At 34.9% G+C, this 22,993-nt stretch overlaps 4 protein-coding genes across 7 annotated transcripts; 2 read left to right on the top strand and 2 right to left on the bottom strand.

The window, feature by feature from the left end:
- The first annotated feature begins 4,493 nt into the window (after positions 1–4,493).
- LOC142520839 (adenine/guanine permease AZG2-like) lies at positions 4,494–6,315 on the top strand. The gene has a single exon (XM_075623991.1). It carries the CDS (start codon positions 4,536–4,538, stop codon positions 6,132–6,134), a length of 1,599 nt encoding a protein of 532 aa, XP_075480106.1. The 5' UTR covers positions 4,494–4,535; the 3' UTR covers positions 6,135–6,315.
- Positions 6,316–10,709: 4,394 nt separating this feature from the next.
- Positions 10,710–13,346, top strand: LOC142520524 (E3 ubiquitin-protein ligase AIRP2-like). Of its 4 annotated transcripts, none has more exons than XM_075623529.1 (5): positions 10,710–11,299; positions 11,951–12,108; positions 12,213–12,279; positions 12,633–12,867; positions 12,960–13,346. In XM_075623529.1, exons 1-5 carry the CDS (start codon positions 11,185–11,187, stop codon positions 13,168–13,170), a joined length of 786 nt encoding a protein of 261 aa, XP_075479644.1. In that variant the 5' UTR covers positions 10,710–11,184; the 3' UTR covers positions 13,171–13,346. The 4 variants fall into 4 exon arrangements, with proteins under 4 accessions (XP_075479644.1, XP_075479646.1, XP_075479647.1 ...); XM_075623531.1 differs by having other exon boundaries at positions 10,714–11,108; XM_075623532.1 differs by having other exon boundaries at positions 10,716–11,299; positions 11,946–12,108.
- A 513-nt stretch (positions 13,347–13,859) lies between these two features.
- LOC142520523 (GDSL esterase/lipase At3g48460) lies at positions 13,860–16,223 on the bottom strand. The gene is made up of 2 exons (XM_075623528.1): positions 15,546–16,223; positions 13,860–14,480 (listed from the first exon to the last, which is right to left on the bottom strand). Exons 1-2 carry the CDS (start codon positions 16,197–16,199, stop codon positions 13,974–13,976), a joined length of 1,161 nt encoding a protein of 386 aa, XP_075479643.1. The 5' UTR covers positions 16,200–16,223; the 3' UTR covers positions 13,860–13,973.
- A 2,518-nt stretch (positions 16,224–18,741) lies between these two features.
- Positions 18,742–22,952, bottom strand: LOC142520701 (zinc finger CCCH domain-containing protein 67). The gene is made up of 6 exons (XM_075623804.1): positions 22,226–22,952; positions 21,693–21,758; positions 21,468–21,587; positions 20,860–21,132; positions 19,282–19,560; positions 18,742–19,111 (listed from the first exon to the last, which is right to left on the bottom strand). The coding sequence occupies exons 1-6, from the start codon at positions 22,853–22,855 to the stop codon at positions 18,929–18,931; spliced, it is 1,551 nt and encodes a 516-aa protein (XP_075479919.1). The 5' UTR covers positions 22,856–22,952; the 3' UTR covers positions 18,742–18,928.
- Between the last annotated feature and the right edge of the window lie 41 nt (positions 22,953–22,993).

Genomic DNA, 22,993 nt, shown 5'->3' with positions numbered 1-22,993 from the left:
GCACAACTCGAGTTAGGTTTGACTTGAGTTTCCCAAAATCACATACTTTATTTTATTGCATTGATATTTGCAGATTATCAGATTGATATGTTTAGTCTATTGAATTATAGCAGAGCCAGAGTTTGAGTCTAGGGCAGATCGGCCTAGCTAGGGCAGAACCGCCGAGTCTTTGTCAGAACCGCGTAGACTCTAGACTTACGGTGTATCGATGAGCTTAGATGTAGATCGACATCTATTGTAGACATTCGATACAGCATACCAAAGTCTAAATTAGATCGGGATCCCTAGGTTAGAAATAAGTTGAGATAAGATAATAAGTCATTGACTTAAATACAGATTCGTATTGATTCATGTAGTCAGATTAGATACATGTTTTAATGATTGTTTATGCTTTTATATATGTTTTATATGATTGCATTGATACATTGTTTATACTGGGATATTTATATCTCACCGGAGTTATCCGGCTGTTGTCTTGTCTGTATGTGTGCATGGCAACAGGTGGGACAGGTTCAGGGTCACAGAGGTGAAGAAAGATCGAGTTAGAATGGAGACTACGGACTTGGACTAGAGTTAGGGTTTAAACACTTGTTATATAGTTGTTAAACCTTAGTTGAGACTGATTGTATATAGTGCAAGATTTGTACTTTTAATACTGAAGTGTATGTTAAGATGTATGTCATTACGTTCCGCATTTAAAAAAAAAAAATTTAGACCATGTTTATTATAATTAATTAAATTAGTCCCAACGACGATTAATAAGATGATTAGCGTCCGGGTCCCCACAGTTAGCATATGGATGTGAGAAAAATAATCCGAGCTCGTAACATGAGATGATGAAATAATGTATATGAAAATATAATGATTTATATCTAATTTTTTTAGAAGTTGAGTCAGATATTGAATGAAATAAAGATTTTTGATCAACTATGTTGGAGTATGTCTCACAAAGAGTTGGACCATTCAAACTAAATACAGAAGGACAAGAAACATATCTCAGCTGGACTCAATAACTGATAGGGAATCACAAGAACTCTTCTGCTGGAAGGACTCCTTGCTGGCAACCTGTGCAGATAAACACAACAGCTGGACGAACTGATATTTGAGGAGCAAATTTAGATAAGCACAACATGGAGAAGAATCCATGTTTTTGTGGGAACTATAGCCGAGAGTTATAAAAGGAGAGCAAACGATGTATTTAGAGGTGGACTCTTTTTCTTTGGTAAAAACTCTGTAAAACCATTGTGGTGACATCAATAAAACAAGCTTGGTTATTCTCCGTGGATGTAGGTCTTTGAGCGAACCACGTAAATTCGTTTATCTTGTTGTTCGTAGTATCAGATTCATAGTCACCGATTTGATATCGAGTTCAATACTCGGTTCAAGCAATAATGTATTCTTCCTCAAACACCAGTCAAAGCATATTTCCAGAAACTTAACCAAAGATAAAACTTATTCATAACAAACTAATATCTCATCCTTCATATCAAACTATAGTATTTGTCATCTCAATTGACATGGTCATCTTTTGGTTGTATTCGTCAACTAAGTATTCATCATCTCAATCGGTGTACAACAACATATTGAAAACGATTTAGAAAAATATATCGTAACAAATTTATTGATTAGAGATTATCCGCATCCGAATTTACATCAAATACCTGTAGTAAACCTTCAAAACAAGATGGAATTAACAATTTTGAAAAAAATAAGACAGAATTTGATGCCATCAAATCGATAATTCATAAGATTGATGAAGCTTTGCATGTTAATATAATTGGGTGTCAGCTTATTAAAAGAAGAACCCCTTCAGGCTTTTGAACAATATTAAAATTAACAAGGAATTTCGCGCATGCAATTAAATTAAAGTCGTAATTTACATAATAAAAGTGGGTCTTTTTTTAAATAAAAATTTAAAAGCAATCCATTTTATTATATTAAAATTAAAATAAAGCTAGCTTTCTTTTGTTTTATTATAGTTTGGTGGCAATTTGCACTAGAATCTTGATGGTACCAAGGGCGAAAGAAAAGTCTTTGAACTGACCCATTAATATTTTATTTAATCTTCTTTTTTTTTTGGATTTGAGATAACGTAAAAACTCGTGTGAAACGATCTCATGGGTCGTATTTTGTGAGACGAGTCTCTTATTTGGATCATTCATAAAAAATATTATTTTTTATTGTGAATATCGGTAGGTTGACCCGTCTCACAGATAAATATTTATGAGACCGTCTCACAAGAAACATATTCTTTAGATATCTTGAGATAAAATTTTGCTATAATCTTGGGGGAAAAAACTTGTGTTAGACGATTTCACGGGTCGTATTTTGTGAGACGAATATCTTATTTGGATCATTTATGAAAATATATTACTTTTATGCTAAGAATATTACTTTTTATTGTGAATATCGGTAGAGTTGACACGTCTCAGATAAAGATTCGTGAGACAATCTCACAAGAGACATACTCATCTTGGGGATATGAAATATGAGAACTCGTCCCAAACTTAAAAAATTTTGGTGTCAGATGAATTACTAATCATCGACTTATTTAAACTTTCTTGAAGTCGTGATTTTATTCGATAATTTCTGAAAAGAGAGAATAAATAATTAATTACCATCATTATAAACCTTTAATTTTATAATCATTGTGCAGAGAGATTCTTTCTTTTATTATTATATTATTTTTATTTGTTATTCTTATCTCGTTATAGCTGTTACGATATTGGCAAAAACTTGTGTGAGACGGTTTCACGGATCGTATTTTATGAGACATATATCTTATTTGGGTCATCCATGAAAAATATTACTTTTTATACTAAGATTATTACTTTTTATTGTGAATATCGGTAGGATTGACATGTTTCACATATAAATATTCGTGAGACCGTCTCACAATAAACATACTCTAAAATATTTAAGTCGCATCATTATCATTCGTTATATTTTCAATAAAACGATAAATGTTTACAAAAATCTCCATCCATTCAAACAAGCCCATTCAAATAATAATACCTAACAAAATATCTGACTTTTGTTTTTTGATATTTCCTGGATTAAAATAATTTATTAGTGATCAATCGAATCCTTTTAATTTTATAACAAAAAAAATTATTTTAAATTTTTTTGTTCCTTAAATTTAGGACATCAGTGGAAGCTTAAACTGCAGAAAAATAATGACAACGTAAGAAAAATTCAAAGATTTGGGATACGAAATATCTTCAGATAGTTCTCCAAAATGGGAACAAAGTGGAATCTTGGACTCAAATAAATATTTTCATTGGATTTATTTTCTCAGTGCGTTTGGTTCAAATGCAATGGAAAAATCAATGTCTGGCCAAGTGCATCGTATAATATAATTCTCTGAGGTTTATTTAAGCAATTTTCATCAGATCATAAAATCAAACTTTGAATAACTAGCTTTTTGGAAAATAAATATATGGTTTTTCGATTTTTTTTTTTTGTAAAATTCAATTGGTGTTACAACGTCGAAACTGTAAAGTGTTTCATGCTTTATAAATAGTCGTCGATTTCAACCCTGTTTCGAAACAAGCCATGATTTTTTATTCGCTCGTTTCCGAAAATTAAATTTGTTCCCAGAAGTATGTATAATTGCAATGCTTGACTCATAGATGAGATGATGAAAATACATAAAATAATAAATAAAATAATAGTGGAACAAACATTAGACAAAATAAAACCGAATAATCAATCAATATTTTATCATCCGCAGCAGCAAATGGTGCCAAGACTACTACTATTAGCACTACATTTGAATCAATCAATTCAAAATTTGAACCTTAAACAATCCCACAAATCATTGTCACAAACATTAATTTTGGGGGGCCAAGAATTAATTGATCAAAGTATGTTGAATAATGATAAGGCCTTGGTCCGAAGGTTAAGGTTGAAACCCTGAGACTTGTTGGTCTCGGGTTCGAGTTTCGCTGAATAATTTTCTTAATTTATTTAGATAGATTTAATTGTTTTTTGTATTTTTATTGTCCGAGATAAGCAAATTTCGCATCCACGCTCAAGTCTCACCAGTAGCGTGGATATTTACATTATATTTTTGTATCTGGAACAATATTATACTTCTACTTACAAAAAATATTAATAGTGGGAACTAAAGTCATTAGTGGCAACTTAAATGCAGCATTATTGGAGATTTAGAATGTTAAAGTAAATAAAAAGTTTGAAAAAGTACACTAATTAACTAATATAAGAATGTGCCCTTAATTATGCCTACCAACTTTAGTCTTACTCCAATTTCCTTAAAAGACAAGACTGCTTTTTGTTTTGTTTAATGCCTGCATATTCAGCCAGTCAGTTCAAAAGAAACAACATTATTACAATTTAATAACAGATCCTTGTAACCAAGATTCTTTATTACATCATGTTTTACATATAATCTTTAAAAAAAAATAAAAAAATCTACCCATAATAAATGCATGAAAATATCATAAGAAGAGGACTGCCAATTTTCTTTAAAGAAAAACAAAAAGAAAGAGTGGAAAACATAAAAGCACGCAAAAATGGGGAGGAAATTGTGTGCAAATGTGCAACAAAGTTTGGATGTGGCCTTTTCAAAGAGCAAAGTTGGTAAGTTTTTCAAGATGGAATCAAGAAAAACTTGTTTTACGAAGGAATGGCGAGCTGCGACGACGACGTTTATCACGATGGCGTATATCATCACCGTGAACGCTACCATCCTGGCTGATTCGGGTGGTATGTGCTCCGTTTCCGATTGCACGGTGGAGTCGGAGAAAACGGCGAGTCCGGATTGTGTGATGAAGCCTAATGTAGGCTACCAAAAGTGCCTTGCAAAACTCAAGAGCGATCTTATCGTTGCCACCGCCTTGTCCTCCATGATCGGGTCATTTGCAATGGGCTTATTTGCGAACCTCCCACTGGGCCTGGCTCCCGGGATGGGCCCAAATGCTTACCTTACCTATAATTTAGTTGGATTCCACGGTACCGGGTCCATGTCATTCAAGACAGCCATGGCTGTGGTCTTGGTAGAAGGATGTGCATTTCTTGCCATAGCTGTTTTCGGGCTTCGAGCGAAACTGGCTCGGTTGATCCCTAAGTCGGTGAGGCTAGCCTGCGCGGCCGGCATTGGGCTGTTCATTGCATTTGTGGGCCTACAGGCCCACCAAGGATTGGGCCTCATCGGCCCAGATGCTTCGACTCTCGTGACTGTTGCTGCTTGCAAAGACTCGAACCCAACCACCGGAGAGTGCGTAGGAGGCAAGATGCAAAGCCCGACGTTTTGGCTCGGCTCGGTCGGCTTCCTCATCATATGTTATAGCCTAATGAAAAATGTCAAAGGTAGCATGATATATGGCATGCTTTTTGTCACACTAGTGTCATGGATTAGAGGAACTAGTGTGACAGTTTTCCCATACACACCACAAGGAGACTCAAGCTTTGAGTACTTCAAAAAAGTGGTGGATTTCCACAAGATTGAGTCCACGTTATGGGCCATTAGCTTCACAAACTTCAACACCAGTGAAGTTTGGATAGCCCTAGTGACATTGTTGTATGTTGATGTGTTGGCCACCACAGGCACATTGTATACAATGGCAGAGGTTGGAGAGTTTGTGAACGAGGAAGGCGAATTCGAGGGCGAATACTCTGCGTACATGGTCGATGCGGGCGCCACGATCTTGGGGTCCATGCTAGGAGTTTCACCAATCGCCACATATATCGAGTCAGTTTCCGGGATTCGAGAAGGTGGTAGGACCGGTCTAACGGCAGTGATCATCGGAATATACTTCGGGTTATCTATATTTTTCACACCTATGCTTGCTAATGTGCCACCATGGGCAATAGGTCCATCTCTAGTGATTGTAGGGGTGCTAATGATGAAAGTGGTGAAAGATATTGATTGGGAAAACATTAAAGAAGCTGTGCCAGCATTTGTTACTATGCTAATAATGCCTTTAACATATTCCATTTCAAATGGGATTTTAGGAGGGATTGGGATGTATGTTGCACTTGGGATTTATGATTATTTTGTGGGGTGGATTAAGTGGATGATTGAGATGAGAAAAATGGTGGTGAAGGAGCAAAATCAAGTGTCGGCGGCAGCGGTGACGGTCGGAACAGAACATAATTATGAAATCATATGAGAAATTTAACACAAGATTTATGATTATGGTACTTTTGTTGTTGTTGTTTGGGCTCTGTGAATCGATGCACAAGTCACCTTGAGAGAGGTGTTACTATTAGAGAGGATCGCTCAAGGGAACTTGTGCATTTCTTTGATTTCTACATGATAAGTTATGATTAGAAATTTTGATTTGTGATTTTGGTTTGGTTTTGTTCAAATTATTACATTAAATATGTTTAAAAATGATTTATGTTCATTTAAAAAAATGATTTATGTTTAAGATCAATAATTACATTAGTTTCAAGATGATGATAATTTTATAACAATAAAAAGAATATTAATATTTATTATTTTTAATAATAATAAACATTTTTGAATATTTTGAAATTAAATAAGAAATTATTTGACAATTAAAAATAATTTTATTTCATTCATATTTATTTTTTTTATCAATCATTTTTTAATGGAATAAACATATCATTCTATTCTTATTCTTATTCCATTCCAGAGTTGATTCTACTCATACATTATTTAATACTATTATATCAATCACGACCGTCAAAATCTTTACAATATAGTTTCAATTATGCTAGACTTCTAATGCCATAGCCACCGTTTCAACGTTTGATTGATTCTTGCATGACCACACTCATCCACCTTAATATGAACAAAACTCAATCATATTCATCTTACCAAACATGCACAACTAAACGCTTCACGAATCCCATACAGATTACTTCGCAATACAATTTCTTTCCGTAGCCCCGCATTCTATACCATAGAACATAGCCCGTCTGAGATATGGCACGTCCGGCCATTCATGATCATAACCGGAACAGATTTACCAATGTCTAGGGGAATCAGATACCCTACAAGGGCTACAGAAGACTAAAATTATTTGTTCAGAAGATCTTGCTGATCTTGGCAAAAAACTTAAATCAATGCAAGATGGCATCATATAGTCTCAACTTGAAACCTGCATACGTCTCCAGTCCTGATGCTGTTTCCTTTGCAAAATGTTCTCCATCCGTCGGTAAACGGTCTAGCAAACGATTTACCAGGATACAGCACAGGCTAGAGCCTTGTAGTTGAATCTTTAAGATAGACAACTTTGCCATTTCCTTGCTCTCTTCTTCCCTGAATTGAAGGCATGGACAATGGCAGCTCCTAGATTGCCTTAAACTTTTTTTCTTTCGTCCTCGGACCAATGCCTCCTATAAAGAAAAGACAACCCCCATCTTTCCAAAGAGATGGAAAATTTGACATAATTTATCTTAATGAAATTGTAAGGAGAAAAAATTGCAAGTATTCAGCAATTATATATATATGACATAATTTATTCCAATTCAGTAAATAAAAATGGCTTTTTTTTTTATATATTTTTCTCGCGTTTAGGTCAGCCTAAAGAACCTTTTAGTAGCTTCAAAACAGACATACTCTGTAATGCCCGAGATTTTATATCGTGTTAAATTGCGATTATTGATTTTAATCGAAACGATTCTGAAAGGGTTAATCGAGACACGAATTGAAAGTTTGCATGTAAGATTGTTGATGCGAGAGCCGAAGGTCTCACGCATATGCGCGAAGAGTAAGCGCGCATATGCGCGAGTAGTGCGGAAGCCCATGATGCGGGACAGAACACTGGGCGCACATGCGCGACTTGTATACGCGCACATGCGCGAGAGGTCCAGAGAGTTGGGCGCACATGCGCGACTTGTATACGCGCACATGCGCGAGAGGTCTAGAGAGTTGGGCGCATATGCGTGGAAATGTGTCGCGCATATGCGCCAGCAGTTGGGAAGACACGCGCCGAAACTTAAGGTCTCGCGCATATGCGCCGGTTGATGTCGCGCATATGCGCGAGACATGTTGCTTAAAGGATGTGCCATTTGCCTTCTTGCATGTTAGTGTATGTGTGTGTGTATATATATATATATATATATATGCACGAATTATTCAGAAAAGGAGAGGAAAGAAGAATCGAGAAAGGGCCGAGGAAGGAAAGAAAATCCTTACGCCTTTTGGGAGAAATCCGTCTATCCGATTTTGAATCAGACTTCGGTATTGAGTTCCTATCGACCTAGGCTACAACTGGACGTAAGTTTTGCTACGTTTTGATATGTTTTGAAATTATGGTATTGTCAGAATCTGATAGGATTCATATATGATGTTCTTGACATGTTAGACATCGTATAATCGAAACCGGACTGAAGAATAGATACCATATGAAATTGTTATGATTTTCAGAGTTGAGTTGATTGAGATTTGATATCAGAATTGAATTGTTATCAAATATGAGATGTTAGAATTGATATCTGACTGAGATGATATTGCTTGGTATATTGAGACTATGACGTTGTGCTGTTGAAACAGAATTTGATTGAATTCTGATTATATCCAGTGTTGTTTGAGTGGTGTATTGATACCGTACCCTCGATCTTGTTATTGTCAGATTGAGTATTGACAGGATTTGAGTTCGAGACTTCGACAGAGTCAGAGTATCAGAAAGAAATGTATAAATTAATGTTGAGTTGGGATTGCACAACTCGAGTGAGGTTTGAATCGAGTTTCCCTAAATCACATACTTAGTTTATTGCATTGATATTTGTAATTGATGAGATTGATGTTTGTAGTCTATTGCTTTATAGCCTCTGCATGTATTGACTACTGATTCGCTAGTCATCGGCTGATTCGCCTAGTTGCTGTATGCATGTATTGACTGCTGATTCGCTAGTCATTGCCTGATTCGCCAAGTTACCGGCTGATTCGTCTGGCTATCGGCTGATTCGCCTAGTCCCTGACTGATTCGTCTAATTATTGGCTGATTCGCTTAATCCTTGATTGATTCGTCAATTCTGTGGCTGTTTCGTCCAGACACTGGATATATGAATTATATCGATGCCATTTAGGGTTGAGTCATTCCTATCGACTGAGATTCGATATAATTCTCAATATTCAAAACCGGGATCCCTAGATTAGGAATGAGTCGAGTCTGAGACGACGCGTTGTTTGAGTCAAGTCTGATACGACTAGTTGATTTACAGTGTGATATGATACATGTTTGTTGATTGGCTGCATGTGAATGATATTTGTTATATGCTTTTGTATATGTTTTTATATGATTGCATGTTTACATTGTTTATACTGGGATTTATTCTCACCGGAGTTATCCGGCTGTAGTCTTGTTTTGTATGTGTGCATGACAACAGGTGGGACAGGTTCAGGGTTGAGAAGATGAAGAGAGATCGTGATTAGAGTGGAGGCTCCGGACTTGGATTAGAGATAGGGTTAGACACATGATATTAGCTGTTAAACCTTAGTTGAATAAATGTATGTGGTACAGGACTTGTACTTTTATACTGAGATGTATATACGTTTTATTTCACTACGTTCCGCATTTTAAAAAAATTTAGACCCTGTTTTATAATTGATTAATTAGTCCCAATGATGATTAAGAACATGATTAGCGTCCGGGTCCCCACATACTCTATTACATGTAGAGTTGACTTTGGTTGCATAGAAGACTTTTCAAGGATTTCTAAAATTAAGCATTTATTTATTATTTTTTTAACATGAAAAATTATTTAAAATTCATCTACTTTTAAAATATATTTTTATTAACAAGTACATCATGTTTTGAGTATATTTTTTTGACAACAAGTTGCGCATTAAATTTTATTTTTATTTTCGGTTATCGTAAATTTCTCTACGCACACTCTTCATTCAAAATTCAACATGTTAGAAGACAAGCAAATATGAAGGCTCATTCTTTTGCTCGAGCGACCACATCTCATGCAAATCCTTTTATTACGGTTTATCCTCTAGATATTTTATGTAATTTCATTTCTCACGATTGTGAGGACAGTATTTGATAAATGATATTCTCATTTCAAAAAAAAAAAAAAAAAACCGACCAAAATTGGGAATTTGTGGGTGGAGAAGTGAGAACACAATTAACTCATCATAAAATAAATAATTACAATTAAAAAATTGAATCTTTATTGGTTAAGAAAGTATTTATTTTCATCATATAGTATTAACTCTTTCATATTTAATTTATTTCCCTATATATTATTTATAATCCACACATTCATATTTTTTTTACCGCAAAACTTGTAACATTATTGAGATTAAGAATTTATTTGATATCAAAATAACAAATTAAATTCGAGACTCGATTATAACAAAATTTCGTATAATTAATGAGACAAGTCAGGCGATTGTTGTTATATATTTATTGTGGTGGCCGAAATGTAGATGACCAAGTCACCAAACGCATTTGATTCTAGTAGCATCATAAATCTTCAAAAATTGTATATTTTAAAATAAAATTTAGATAAATTTTTAAATATAGATACACAATTAAATAATAATATATGAATACAATGAATCTAAATCATATTAATTGTCTGAAAATTTCCATTATGAATACATTAAACTTAAAATTGAACATCAAGAAAAGATTGTGGGCATTTCAATGTATGCGTAGTAGAATCACAGCACTTGGTCAGAGGAAATAATTTCAATGAATCCAACAAAAAAAATCACAGCATATTAACTGCAAATCAACCAAGGCGAAGACCAAATCTCCTTTCCATTTTTTTTAAAATTTTTTCTTTTGTTGTTGCAATATATAAGAATTTCTTGACTGAGTATATCTGGCTCTCTCTCTTGGATAACTTGTGTCACACTGTCTTCAATACACTCGGTTTCAATTTCAATTTATAGAGTTTGAATGTGTGATTTTAAGGACCGTTCAAAAAAATAAAACAATTGGAGCTTTAATCCTTTGCAAGAAACCCATTTTGACTGGTTGAGTGCGTTCCCTCCATTGGCTTTGATTCTCTTGAAAAAGTGAAGAGGCAGGGAGGAAAAAGGTGTAATCTTTGAGGGTTTTCCTTGTGGTGATGGATTTTTACCAGGTTGAAAAGTCTGCTTCTTGTCATGATTCTTTGAGGGCCATTGAGTCTGATATTCAGCATGCCAATATGTTGTGGGTTCTCGATATCTCTTACTGTTTTTTTTTAGTTTGTGTTTTTTAAGGTTCATTTCTGAAACGTTTGGCTTCTATGTGGTTGTGCGGTTTCAATTTTCGTGATGGAATCGAAGTATCAAGTGGTTACTGTTTATTTTATACGGGGCTTGATTATGGTGTAAAGTTCTTGAGTTTTACATGTGATTCTGGTATGTTTTTAGTTTGCTTTTGGTGGGTTGTGATGTTTTGCAAGAAAAGAACTTTTAATGTTTTACGAGAAACACAACAAGAATCGCGTTTCCATGAATTTTGTTCCATTATTGCTGCTACAATAGGCGTTGAAAATTTAAGTTCTTTGACTGGCATAGCTATGTATGGGCTTCCTTCATGGGGTTGTTCTATTATTCATGTGCAAATGGTTTGTTTCTTTGTATAATTGGTGAAATAAGTTTGCTGATATCAAGAAGGGTTATTTCTTTAGCATCAAAAGGAGTAACTTATTTATTGAAGTGAATTTTTTTGCCATTACTGTACGACGTCGGTTGTAATTTCCTGTTGTGTGAAACTATATTGTGTTGTTAAGTCTGTTTGTAAATGCCTTATGCATATTCGTAAAATGATCTTCGACATATGTCCACCCTTCTCGATGTTTTCTCTGTGTCCAATCTATAGGAGATGATACATTTTAGTGCCTACTTAATGGCTTTGTTGAATTTTAGTTTTTCGTTTTGCTTGAGGTACTTGTGTTTTCTTATTTCTCATGTTTTTCATAGTTCCATAACACTAGATGGTTTTTGTTGGGGGCTCGATTTTATTTTTACATGGATAATAATATAGCGCAATTGGTTGCTTCAGGGCAGCTTCCATTTCAAGAGGTAAGGGTGGTGCATGTTTGCAAATGAAACTGGTCTACAATCACTTGGCACCTTTATTTTTGTTTTTATTGCAATGGTTGGACTGCTCGTGCTCATGCCTATTTCCGAGCTATCTAAATCTTATCCACGTAGTTATTTACAAGGTAAGTAATGCATATGATTTCTTCGCATGCCCTTGCTGAATATTATTTTTGGTCTATTTTAAAGACCATGGCATGGTCTAAGTTTGGCATATTATCTTCTTCAGGTGCATCTTGACACTAAACAGAAATTTTCTTCCCATGGTAGAAAAGCAACTATTAGACAATTCTATGGTACGCAAATTATGTTTTGTTGTTATATGATTCGAAGTGGCATCAATCTGTTTAAATCTTCTTTTCCAAGTCGATTGAAGATTACTTGGTATAAATAGCACATTGTTGTTGTTATAGAAGTTCAGCTCGGAACAGTTTGGGCAATGTTTGATGGATTTTAGTTTTCATTTGTTTTCCTGCATGGTTCTCCTTTCAAAATTGTAAATGTGCAATTCAAAGATGGCGTGCACTTATTTTTTTCAAAAGAATTTCATGTTCACACCCTCAATACAACTGGAACTCAATATCTATGTTCTGGACAATCAATAGCTCGACAATATTGCTTGACTAATCAAAGATTGCATATTTTTCAGCTGTGATATTACCATCCCTCGACCATTTGTACAACGCCTCATTGGATATGGATAATTATCAAGTGGAAGTCCACGGCTTGGACATGATCGTAAAAAAGAAATCCGAAAATAATGGTAAGAATTTGGAAGTCGATTCGGAAAGGGAAGATGAGTGTGGGATTTGCTTAGAGCCCTGTACTAAGATTGTCTTGCCAGATTGCTGTCATGAAATGTGCATCAACTGCTACCGAGACTGGTATATACACTATACATGACCCTCGTTTGCTCATCCGGTCTCCAAGAGAGCTTACCCTTTGACCTTATTTTTACATCTTTACTTTCTTGCAGGAATATGAGATCGGAATCGTGCCCCTTTTGCCGGGGAAGCCTCAAGAGAGTAAATTCTGGTGATGTGTGGGTTCTGCCTTGCAGCGGAGACATAGTTGATCAAGAGAGCCTTTCAAAGGAAGACGACTTACGGTTCTATCTTTATATAAACAACTTACCAAAGGACACCCCTGATGCCCTCTTCTTAGTTTATTATGAATACTTAATTTGATCTATTGCTATATAACCGAGTAGCATGGAAATTGAAATACCGACCATCACATGTCTGTAGTGTCCGGTAGATCTTCTTTCGCTATCACCTTCATATTGAAATAATGTACATACATCCTCATTGTAGAACTGTTGAAGTCCATATAAAATGTTCATTCTTACCATCCTTGAGGTTTATCACTTGGTATTTTGGTGTGTTTTTTCATTTCTGATGTTTGAGTAAAGAAATGTCGCTTGTGTTGTGGTGTGATATCTATTTCCACGTATTCATATGACCAGTAGTCGAGCAAGGTAGTTTTCGACTCGTCGGCATCTCCCAGACTCTTGGAACCCATGTCACTTTGCACACATTCGTTAGCAACTACTTCGTATCCATCTCGTTCTATAAAAATATTAGTTACAAATTTACTTATGTCCCACCAACAGATAGAAGTCTTTTGATAAATAATCACTTCACCATATTCAATTTTCGTTGAAGCAGTAAAATAAGACACTTGACATATTCCAAGAATGCTTCATACCTACATAGAATAACAGCAACACTCCTACACATTCATCTTCACACATCAAATACAAACCAACTCAATAATCGATTCAACCTATTAGTGGATTGCATGTTTATATATATGATCCACTTCAAACTAACTCGATAATCGGTTCGAGCACGATTTGGAAGAAATGTACCAATAGTTAAATCATCAATCTGGTGTTCCTTTTATTATAGAAACAAATGTATAAATGATCTTGAATTTCAAATTTCTGTAATAAGAGCTCTAAGACAAAACTAAGTCCATGTCCATTCCTTCATCCTGATTGCCGTTTCTTCCACAACAGATAACTAAATGGAGGATCACTAAAAGTTCCATTCACAAACGCATCCGCCACCACTCTGTACATGGCTTCAGTGAGGTGAACCCCATCCCAGTTTATATACTCAGAAGGGTCGGTGCACGAGCTCGAGCTAGGCGATCCACAGGCGTGGAAATAATCAAAATTATACTCTCCACCACCATATCCACAGCACACTTTGTAAAGCTCCTTGAACCCGTATGTTCTTGGATTCTTCGTCACCTTTAGGAACGCGTTGTAGTAGTCTGCGTAAACTATGACAGATTTTGGGTACTTCCGTCTGAAGAGATGGATTTTGGCTAGAAGGGCCGTGTTGTGAGAGATACTTTGATCGTTTACGCTCCCAACACAGCCGAAATTGTCTCTGCTGTCCGGTGGAGACAGAAACAAGGATAGTGTAAGGCATCCTGCAGGAGGTAGGCCTTGAACTACAACATATTTTGCTCCCTTTTCCAGTATTGCCTGTGGAGGAAGGTAAGAAGAAATATGATTTAAGATTATTTTTCAAAATAAAAATCAACTTAAGGATTTAAGATTTATACATTTACATATATAATATTATGGTTATATCAAATTTTAATAATATATTTGAACCATTTATTTTAATTTTAATTTAATTAATTTACATAAAATTAACTTTGCAAACTATAGATAAATGAATAAGTCTATTATAATAGAGTGTTACAAATCAATTTATGTAAGTTGAATTGATCTGATCTATATGTGAAGTGAAGTATTTTTGTCAATAAAAAAAATTAACTCGTTAGACGATTTCATTAAAGTTTTGAAATATATTTTATTGTTTAATGATAATTTTTTTAAGAGAATAAATTATCATGTTGTGACATGTCACATCATATGTAAATAAATTTAACTAAAAGTATAAATCTTCACATAAAAATTTAACTAGATCTCACATTATGAATTATTGTATCTTCATTTGTTAACTATTTTTGTTTAAAAATATCTTATCATGCCATATACATCAACATTATATCCAGCTAATCTAATATAAAAAATAGAATTATTTTACATTAGTGTATATTTTAATTTATACTGTATTTATAAAATTGATTATATAATTAACTTTGATATAATTACAATTGGTATATTTTTTTATAAACAAAAAATACACATCTTCTCAAATTACAAAAATATTTCATTTTTATTTATAAAAAAAGTCATAGAAACTATATCATAAAATAAAAAAGTATTTAAAGTTAATTTATATATTTTTACATAAAAATAATTTAACAAATAAAAATTTTAAATGTATTTACGCACGTGTGCAAATACACTTGTCTGATCTAAGTTTAGGATATAATATGGAGGATTTGGATCCTTGTTGTGGTTGAAAACACCGTATTTTTTATATAAGATCAGTTGATCATCTTATAAATTTGAAAAATTATTCGACGCAACAAGATGATCAGCTGATTATATCGTGTATAAAAAGCAAACACATGTTCAACGACGTCAGATGATCCAAATGCCAATATGGAATAAAAAGGGAATGCTAGAGTTTACCTGTAGAAAGATGGTGACACTATTAATGGCGAGTCGTTGGATTGTTTGTGCAGAAACAGAAGATCCCAAGCTGTAAGCGTAATCATTGACTCCGATTTCACCAACCCAAATCAACGAATCCTCGAACACCGCCGCGCACTGGTTCGGTGTGGTGATCGAATCTCTACAACCTTTGCCCTCCAAGAACTTGTTGAACCAAGTGAGCTGAGTTTGGATCGACTGGGGAGTGATATTCAACGTCATGTTGTTTTTCGAGAAGAAACTGTGAATTATCGCGGTTGATCCGGCCACGGCGAAGTTTAAGCCGGAGGATTTATCGGCGTTGTGGTTGAGATACGGCGGCAAGAATGGGAGAGAGAGGGAGTGGGAGACAAAGTCGATGACTAGGCGGCCGTCGGAGTATCTGTTGGTGGGACGGTGGAAAAAAGTGCGGCCGTATGGGAGGTTGGACACGAACATGAAGCCGCTGGGGCCGGTGGCGGAGTGGGTATTTCCGGTGTCGGTGAAGGAGTCGCCAAAGGAGTATATGGCGTCGAAAGGGCGGCGGGGGATGGGATTTGCATGGAGTTGAGAAGAGAAGATGAGGAACATGCAAGTGATTGTGGTGGCGAGAAAAGTGGTTTTTGGATGGGAAAATGTGAAAGAAAGGGCCATTTTCCCTTGGGAATTAGTAGTTTGGGTGTTTGGGTGAGGTTTATATAAATGATTTTTTTTTTGGAAAATTGTATTTTTGATATTATATTTTTATCTTATTTGGATTTTGATCTTCTGTATCGTTAAATTTAAGTTTTAGTCTATTATATTTATTTTTAATTACTTTTAGTTATTTCTCCAGATGTTGACAACGATATGACGCTAATGTGATACCGATGTGTGTAATGTCACATCAACACACCAGTTGAAAAATAACTAAAATTATTAAAAACCGAAATATATCGGATTAAGACTGAAATTTGATAACATGAACGACAAAAATCACAAAAAGATATAAGACTAAAAATGCAATTCTCCCTATATTTTATATTTGGTTTTTTGAATTGAAAAAAATTAAAAATTTACCACATTTATTTGGGATATAATTTCATCCATGTTTTTAAATCAAAATTTGGTAATGCTACATACAAACTTTTCAGTTGAACAATTTGGCTGCATCTATAATCATTTCTTATGTTTTTATCTTGAAAACTTATATAAAATATTTAATAATTTTGTTTATCCGACATGATATGGTGGTTTTTCACTTTGAATGAAAAGTTCAAATGGTTTATGTTGTCATTAATTTCTCATCCAATCGAAATTATTTCGAAAAATATATAATGTATTTATCTAAATTCGACATAGATTTTTCGAGCCATTTTATTTTTATTTAGTGGAACCACATGTATTATTATTTTATGGTCGAAATATTGTTAAACCTATTTTTCGCAATTTAAATATAATTAATCTCCTTAATATTATTATTATTATTATAGGCAAAGGTAAGATGAATAGGTCATATAAAATTATTTGACAACGTTATAGGCTGGTTCCAAAATTTGTTGGTCATGAATTAAATGTGATGGCAAATTAAATTCACGAGAGTAGTTGGGAGACAAACATATAATTATTATACTATAAATGTTCATCTGCCACCACGATGCAATTGGTGGACTAATTTATTAATTACATGTGTTGAGTTTAATTTAAATATAATGATTATATAATTTCACATCATTTTTATTTAACGTATCAGTTTTGATATACTGGACACTCACCGTGTCTATCAATGAGGTAACATTCATCTATTAGATATAAAATTTAGACATGATTCATCACATCCAATATATGAGTGTCACTTCATTGGTAAACACAAAAGTGAGGACGGTGATGTGAATTTTTGTTACAATTGGATCGAGACCTCGTATAACAAATTGTTATTTAGCTTTTTTATTATTATTTTATATGATTTATTGTTAATAATTTGTTATATAATTGATTTGTAATGCAAAATAATTTATACTTTGAAAAGTAATAATAATTTAATAAATTACTATAAAAACGAGTAGAAATAATGATGGAAGTTACAAACTTACAATTAGTTTTCATATTATTGATCGATATTATAATATTATGTACCTGCATTGACTGTGTAGTTATACCGGCTCATTGATAGCTACACCGTAAAATATTTATGAAAGCACATATTTCATGAAAAGAAATTTTTTTACTCTTATTTATTAAATATTTTAATATGAAAAAATGTTGGAAATAATTAATATATTTAAAATGGAGAAAATATTGATAAAAGAATCGATAAAATAACACTAAAAGTAATATATAATTGGCAAAAACTTGTGTGACACGGTTTCACGGGCCGTATTTGTGAGACGGATATCTTATTTGGGTCATCCATGAAAAAATATTACTTTTTATGCTAAAAATATTACTTTTTATTGTGAATATCGGTAGGATTGACCCGTCTCACAGATTAATATCCGTGAGACGGTCTCACATAAGACTCACTCTATGTATTTGAGACATGAATGTGACATTTATATTTGAAACGGAGAAAGTAAGTGATATGATCCCTAATATATTAAAAAGTCAGATTAAAGTGCTCTATTTGTATCACAAGACTTGCTCTAAGGGTGCTTTCATGAGAGTAGGTCTCATGTGAGACCGTCTCACGGATATTAATATGTGAGACGGGTCAACCCTACCTATATTCACAATAAAAGTAATACTATTAGCATAAAAAATAATACTTTTTCATGGATGATCCAAATAAGAGATCCGTCTCACGAATACGACCCGTGAGACCGTCTCACACAAGATTTTGCCCTTTCATAAATATCATGAACAAGGCAAATGCCCAATAACATTAATTTCTTAACCGTTAATGGGAACCAACAACAACAGGAAACTACCCACACTGCATATCTAACACCATCATTGATCAAAATAGGTGGAATTTAATAATTTCATTGATCAAAATAGGTGGATCCATATTTAACCTCACATAAAAAAAATGAAAACTATTCGTGTTCGAATATGGAACACTAGTAACTTATAAAGATCCGCCACCGGAGTCTCGGGGATCTACCTATATCGAAGTATATGGTGCATTGCAGTTGCCCCTTACCGGAGAATTTTACAGCACGTCGGTAAGATGATAAGAAAAGGGAGTCAACTTAGAGAAGTAGACAAAAAATAGAAGGAAAAGAACGGCCAAAGAATCGCTGAAATACCCGCTTGCGCTTTCATTAACACAAAACTAAAATAAATATTATGTCTAAGTCTAAAAACTTTAGTTCAGATCTATAACAGAGTTCAGAAGTATAAATGCTGATGACTGTACCAGAAAACTTCAGAACATTTCTTATGCTAATATTAGGTAGCTACGCTCAAGATCTGCTTTCATTTCCTTGCCTAAACTTTCCAGCTCCACCAACATTTCTAAAGTCACCAAAAGGTTTCTGATCAAAAGGAGGTGGAAACATTCCAGGGTTCAATGGATGGTCGTATCTACAAGCTGGTCCGTACTTACAGATACCATACCGATGATAGTGCGTACATATGGGCTGATCCTGCATTATTGATAACATTGTTTAGTATCTGGTCAGTAATTTTATTCTTTAACCTTGGGTCTACAAGTCCAATACATATTAAGAAAATAATTCAACAGATTGAGAAAGAAAAGCTTGCAAACATCTTAAAAGCAGCAGGCACACGATAAACTATGAAAATTCAAACTTACAGGTCTAAGGGGCAGGCCTTTATCATTGAGAACATATGGGTTTGCCTTTGCTTTTGATGTACGATTCTTCGGGTGGTGATATTTGCAACTAGACTTGTATTTGCAGTCTCCAGTTTTCAAGAAGTAACTACATTCCGGTTCACCTGGTCGTTCTGGATATTCATCAACTATGAAATCATGTTGTCGTTGTATGGGGAAGTTCATCTCAGTCGGCAGATTGTTTATGACAAAAGCTGGAGGTGTAGGTAGGCTCCTCTCAGATGTTGGGTAGGCAGAAGCCTCAAATAATTCAAAATAAAAAAAGGAACGGATAAGAAACATTGAGCATCTATCTTACAGTGACAGTATTTTTATAACAAATTTTTTATAAGCTGGATAGTTAGCCGGGAGAACAGAGACGATATGAACCGGAATAGTAAGTACTATGAATATCAAAATGTCATCTTTGAATGATGATTGAATCTCCATCATACAACTACCATATTGGGGTAACATATCACCACACTTTGTGGTTAGTCAATCAACATCGTTTATGACAATATATGCAGGAAAAAACGAGGTGAATGTTTGCTTTGACAAAGAATTCATCTGAAAGTAAAAATCTTTGACAAGTTTTTATACAGGAAAACATGTAATAGATAGCCCTCAAGATGTGGCACACTGACAGCTCATTTTAGCTTTAGCATATAATATCAAATTAAACCATCTAACGAGCCAAGAAAAAACAGTTAATGAAAACTTGAGGCGTTTAAAACAAGTTCCAACTCATGCTAGAACTCATCTCATTCTTTTGAGTCGATGAGCATTATTAGTTAAAGCCTCAAAGCTGTATTAAACAGAACAATCAATGGCAAGCCTCAAATACTCCAGAAGTACAGAAAAATTAATCAAGGATCTAAATTACTCGATTAAAATGTAGAATTGAAATTTCAACCATCCCGGGATATTCAAAGATCCATCTATGCTTACCACCAGACAAAAAAAAAGATTTGGGCATACATTAACAGCGATTGGTGGTGCTATAATTCCTCGTCTTCCTCATTAGTATTCTTACAAACAACCTCTAGTAAATGATTAAAAAAAATGGGAATTCCCTCCTAGAACTCAAAAACAGAAAAGAGAGATGAAGAGGGGCAAAGGGAAAAACACAAATACTAAAGAAAATATATTATCCCCAACCACATGTCCATTGAAATCAGGACTAGTTAGGACTGATTTGGAATTTATACAAATTTCAGATATAAGAAAATGCCTCTGCATGTGCATAAAAAGTAACGGACAAGAAACAACCATCCATAATATTCTGAATATTATTCAATGTTAGAGAAAAGTTCCGCAATTTTAAAAATCAATCAAACATAGAGATAGAAGAAAGCTATCCATTAACACCAACTGCCCAAAAGAAAGCTAGAGTGAGAACCCAAATATCATACGTAGAAAAAAATAATTACACATTGAAATTTTGATTCATCTCTAAAACATCTTTTGCATGAATAATATACCTAAATATAACAAAAGAAGAACAGAGAAAATAATGGTCCATACAAAGATGTGACTATTCAAAAAGTAATACATTACCTGATACCCGTTCCATTCAGAATTTGGAGTAGGGGCGCCTTGGTGGATCGGAGGATAAGGCAGGTATGAAGAGGCCTCGTTGTAGGTCCTTGGAGAAGACCACGAGGAGACAGAAGATGCGGAAATATGCTGTGATGGAAAAGATCCACCATTGCTAAATCCAGAAGGTGAGTCACCTACTGTCACAGCCGTAGGTTCTGGATGATGAAACCTGCAATTTGACCCATATTTACAGGACCCAGTGCGCAAGTAGTATGGACACTCCTTTTCTCCCTGCATGAGAAAAAAAAATTATTATTTTGGACACGCCAAAGTTACAAAATATTGAATTGTCACTTGTATAAGATCAAACTAGATGCTATTTTAATATGTGGATTATCTGTACCATCTGTCCGATTCCATGAAAAACATTGCTAAAATTCTTCTGTTCCCATTTCTAAGGATCAGGGAGAAATGCTTTAGCAAATCAAAACTAACTAGGTTATTTCTAGATCAATGAAGAACATCTAAAAATCTAAATTAACCCAAAGCTTGGATAGGAGGAAACATGATCAGCAGATTCTTTAGAAAAACATCAGTTTCAAACTATGAGAATGAGAGAGCTATACCAGTCGAATCGGCAGACCTAAAAAGTTTAACTCGGGAGTATGGGACATGGAGTTTCGGTCTGTGCCATGAACGTATTTGCAATCTTTTCCATATTTGCATCCTCCTTCAGAAAGGTAATACTGCAAAAAATTCAATTAAGCTTTTGCCTGAGACAGACGTGAATAATCTTTGAAGAAATGAGATTGCTCTATGATGAGGAAAAAAATATATCAATGATAATAAACCTTGCATTCTATCTGTCCTTCCCTCTCAGAATTTTCTTCCCTGGTTTTCACTCTCTCTTTGATGCCCTGCATTATCAAATTCATTAAGAGGAAAAAATTACCGCGTGAAAGTAATAACATCCAGTACTTCGAAGTATTTGAGACAGATAAACGAGGAATAATGAAGCTGGGACAAAGCCTATATACAACTTAGCAATGATAGTTTGAAGTTAGCACATGCTATGCATAAACGAGTACACTAGAACCCGATCTTCACACTACTAACCAAGTTTTGACATTATAAAGAAATTTGCAACATAAAAAAGGGGACAGGCTACTGCAGCATGCATACCATAAACAATATTCTACAGTGATCAAGTTCTTCATATGCCATTCCCTAGCAAAAACTAATCAAGTGCTTCCAAGTAGATTCCGATGACTCAAAACTCTTAAAAATGCACCTACCATGAACAAAAATCTGATGAAACAACTCCAAGATCCACATATTTCATCGCTTCCCCACACAATCACAGACATTCAATAAGAAAACTGACCTGATTCCTTCTCCTCGGAGGGTGATTAAACTTGCAGTTCGACCCAAACTTACAGGACCAGTATTTCATGTAATACGCACAATCCTCTGCATCAGGTCTAATCGGATAGGTAACCTTCCTCCGAGCAGCAATGAGATTATTATATCTCGCTCCCGTCAACGGACTCGCTCCGGGTACATATAATACATCAGCATTCTCCTCATCACCCTCTTCGTCCTCATTTTCGTCCCCAGACATCTCCTCCTCCTGTTCATCCTTTTCTTCGTGAACATATTCCCTCTCCTCTATTTTCCAGTCATTCTCCTCCCAGCCTCCAACGTGTTGCATTTGCTCACGGCCCGCCTCCATTTCAGCCTGCTGGATCGTCAGCTGACACACCTGCCTTTCAATGGCATCAAGTAACCGCGCCTCCGCATCGCTATCAGCATCGTCCACCATTTCCACCATGCCCTCCTCCGTTGGGGGATCACTTCCTCCATCAGAGGCAATTTTCGGCGACTCAGAACGCTGAACCTCAACATCCATGAAATGGGAGGCAACCGGATCCGACGGGTCCGTATCAGGGATCAAAACCCCTAACTTTAGTTCCTCAATTGGGGGGTTTTCGGAGGTTGATGATGAATCAGCCATGGTGGTCCCTCAACATTAGAAACCCAAATAAACCCTAATTTAACCTTTCGCACAACTTTGCAAGTGTTTGTTGAAAGGTTAGACATGAACGACTTGTGCGTGACTTTTTTTTTAAAAAAAATATTATTTCAAACAATA

The sequence above is a fragment of the Primulina tabacum genome, chromosome 12 (genome assembly GCF_025594145.1).
Source record: "Primulina tabacum isolate GXHZ01 chromosome 12, ASM2559414v2, whole genome shotgun sequence".
Lineage (NCBI taxonomy): Eukaryota > Viridiplantae > Streptophyta > Magnoliopsida > Lamiales > Gesneriaceae > Primulina > Primulina tabacum.
This window is presented reverse-complemented; position numbering and strand designations above follow the sequence as displayed.

Excerpts from the sequence above, each read along its gene's own strand:
- LOC142520839 (XM_075623991.1), top strand. The coding sequence starts at position 4,536 with ATGGGGAGGAAATTGTGTGCAAATGTGCAACAAAGTTTGGATGTGGCC.
- LOC142520524 (XM_075623529.1), top strand. The coding sequence starts at position 11,185 with ATGTGGTTGTGCGGTTTCAATTTTCGTGATGGAATCGAAGTATCAAGT. Across the intron at positions 11,300-11,950 it reads GAGTTTTACATGTGATTCTG|CTTCCATTTCAAGAGGTAAG; the intron begins GTATGTTTTTAG and ends GCTTCAGGGCAG. Across the intron at positions 12,109-12,212 it reads TCCACGTAGTTATTTACAAG|GTGCATCTTGACACTAAACA; the intron begins GTAAGTAATGCA and ends TATCTTCTTCAG.
- LOC142520523 (XM_075623528.1), bottom strand. The coding sequence starts at position 16,199 with ATGGCCCTTTCTTTCACATTTTCCCATCCAAAAACCACTTTTCTCGCC. Across the intron at positions 14,481-15,545 it reads GTGTCACCATCTTTCTACAG|GCAATACTGGAAAAGGGAGC; the intron begins GTAAACTCTAGC and ends CTTCCTCCACAG.
- LOC142520701 (XM_075623804.1), bottom strand. The coding sequence starts at position 22,855 with ATGGCTGATTCATCATCAACCTCCGAAAACCCCCCAATTGAGGAACTA. Across the intron at positions 21,759-22,225 it reads CTCCGAGGAGAAGGAATCAG|GGCATCAAAGAGAGAGTGAA; the intron begins GTCAGTTTTCTT and ends TTGATAATGCAG. Across the intron at positions 19,112-19,281 it reads AAGGCCTGCCCCTTAGACCT|GATCAGCCCATATGTACGCA; the intron begins GTAAGTTTGAAT and ends TCAATAATGCAG.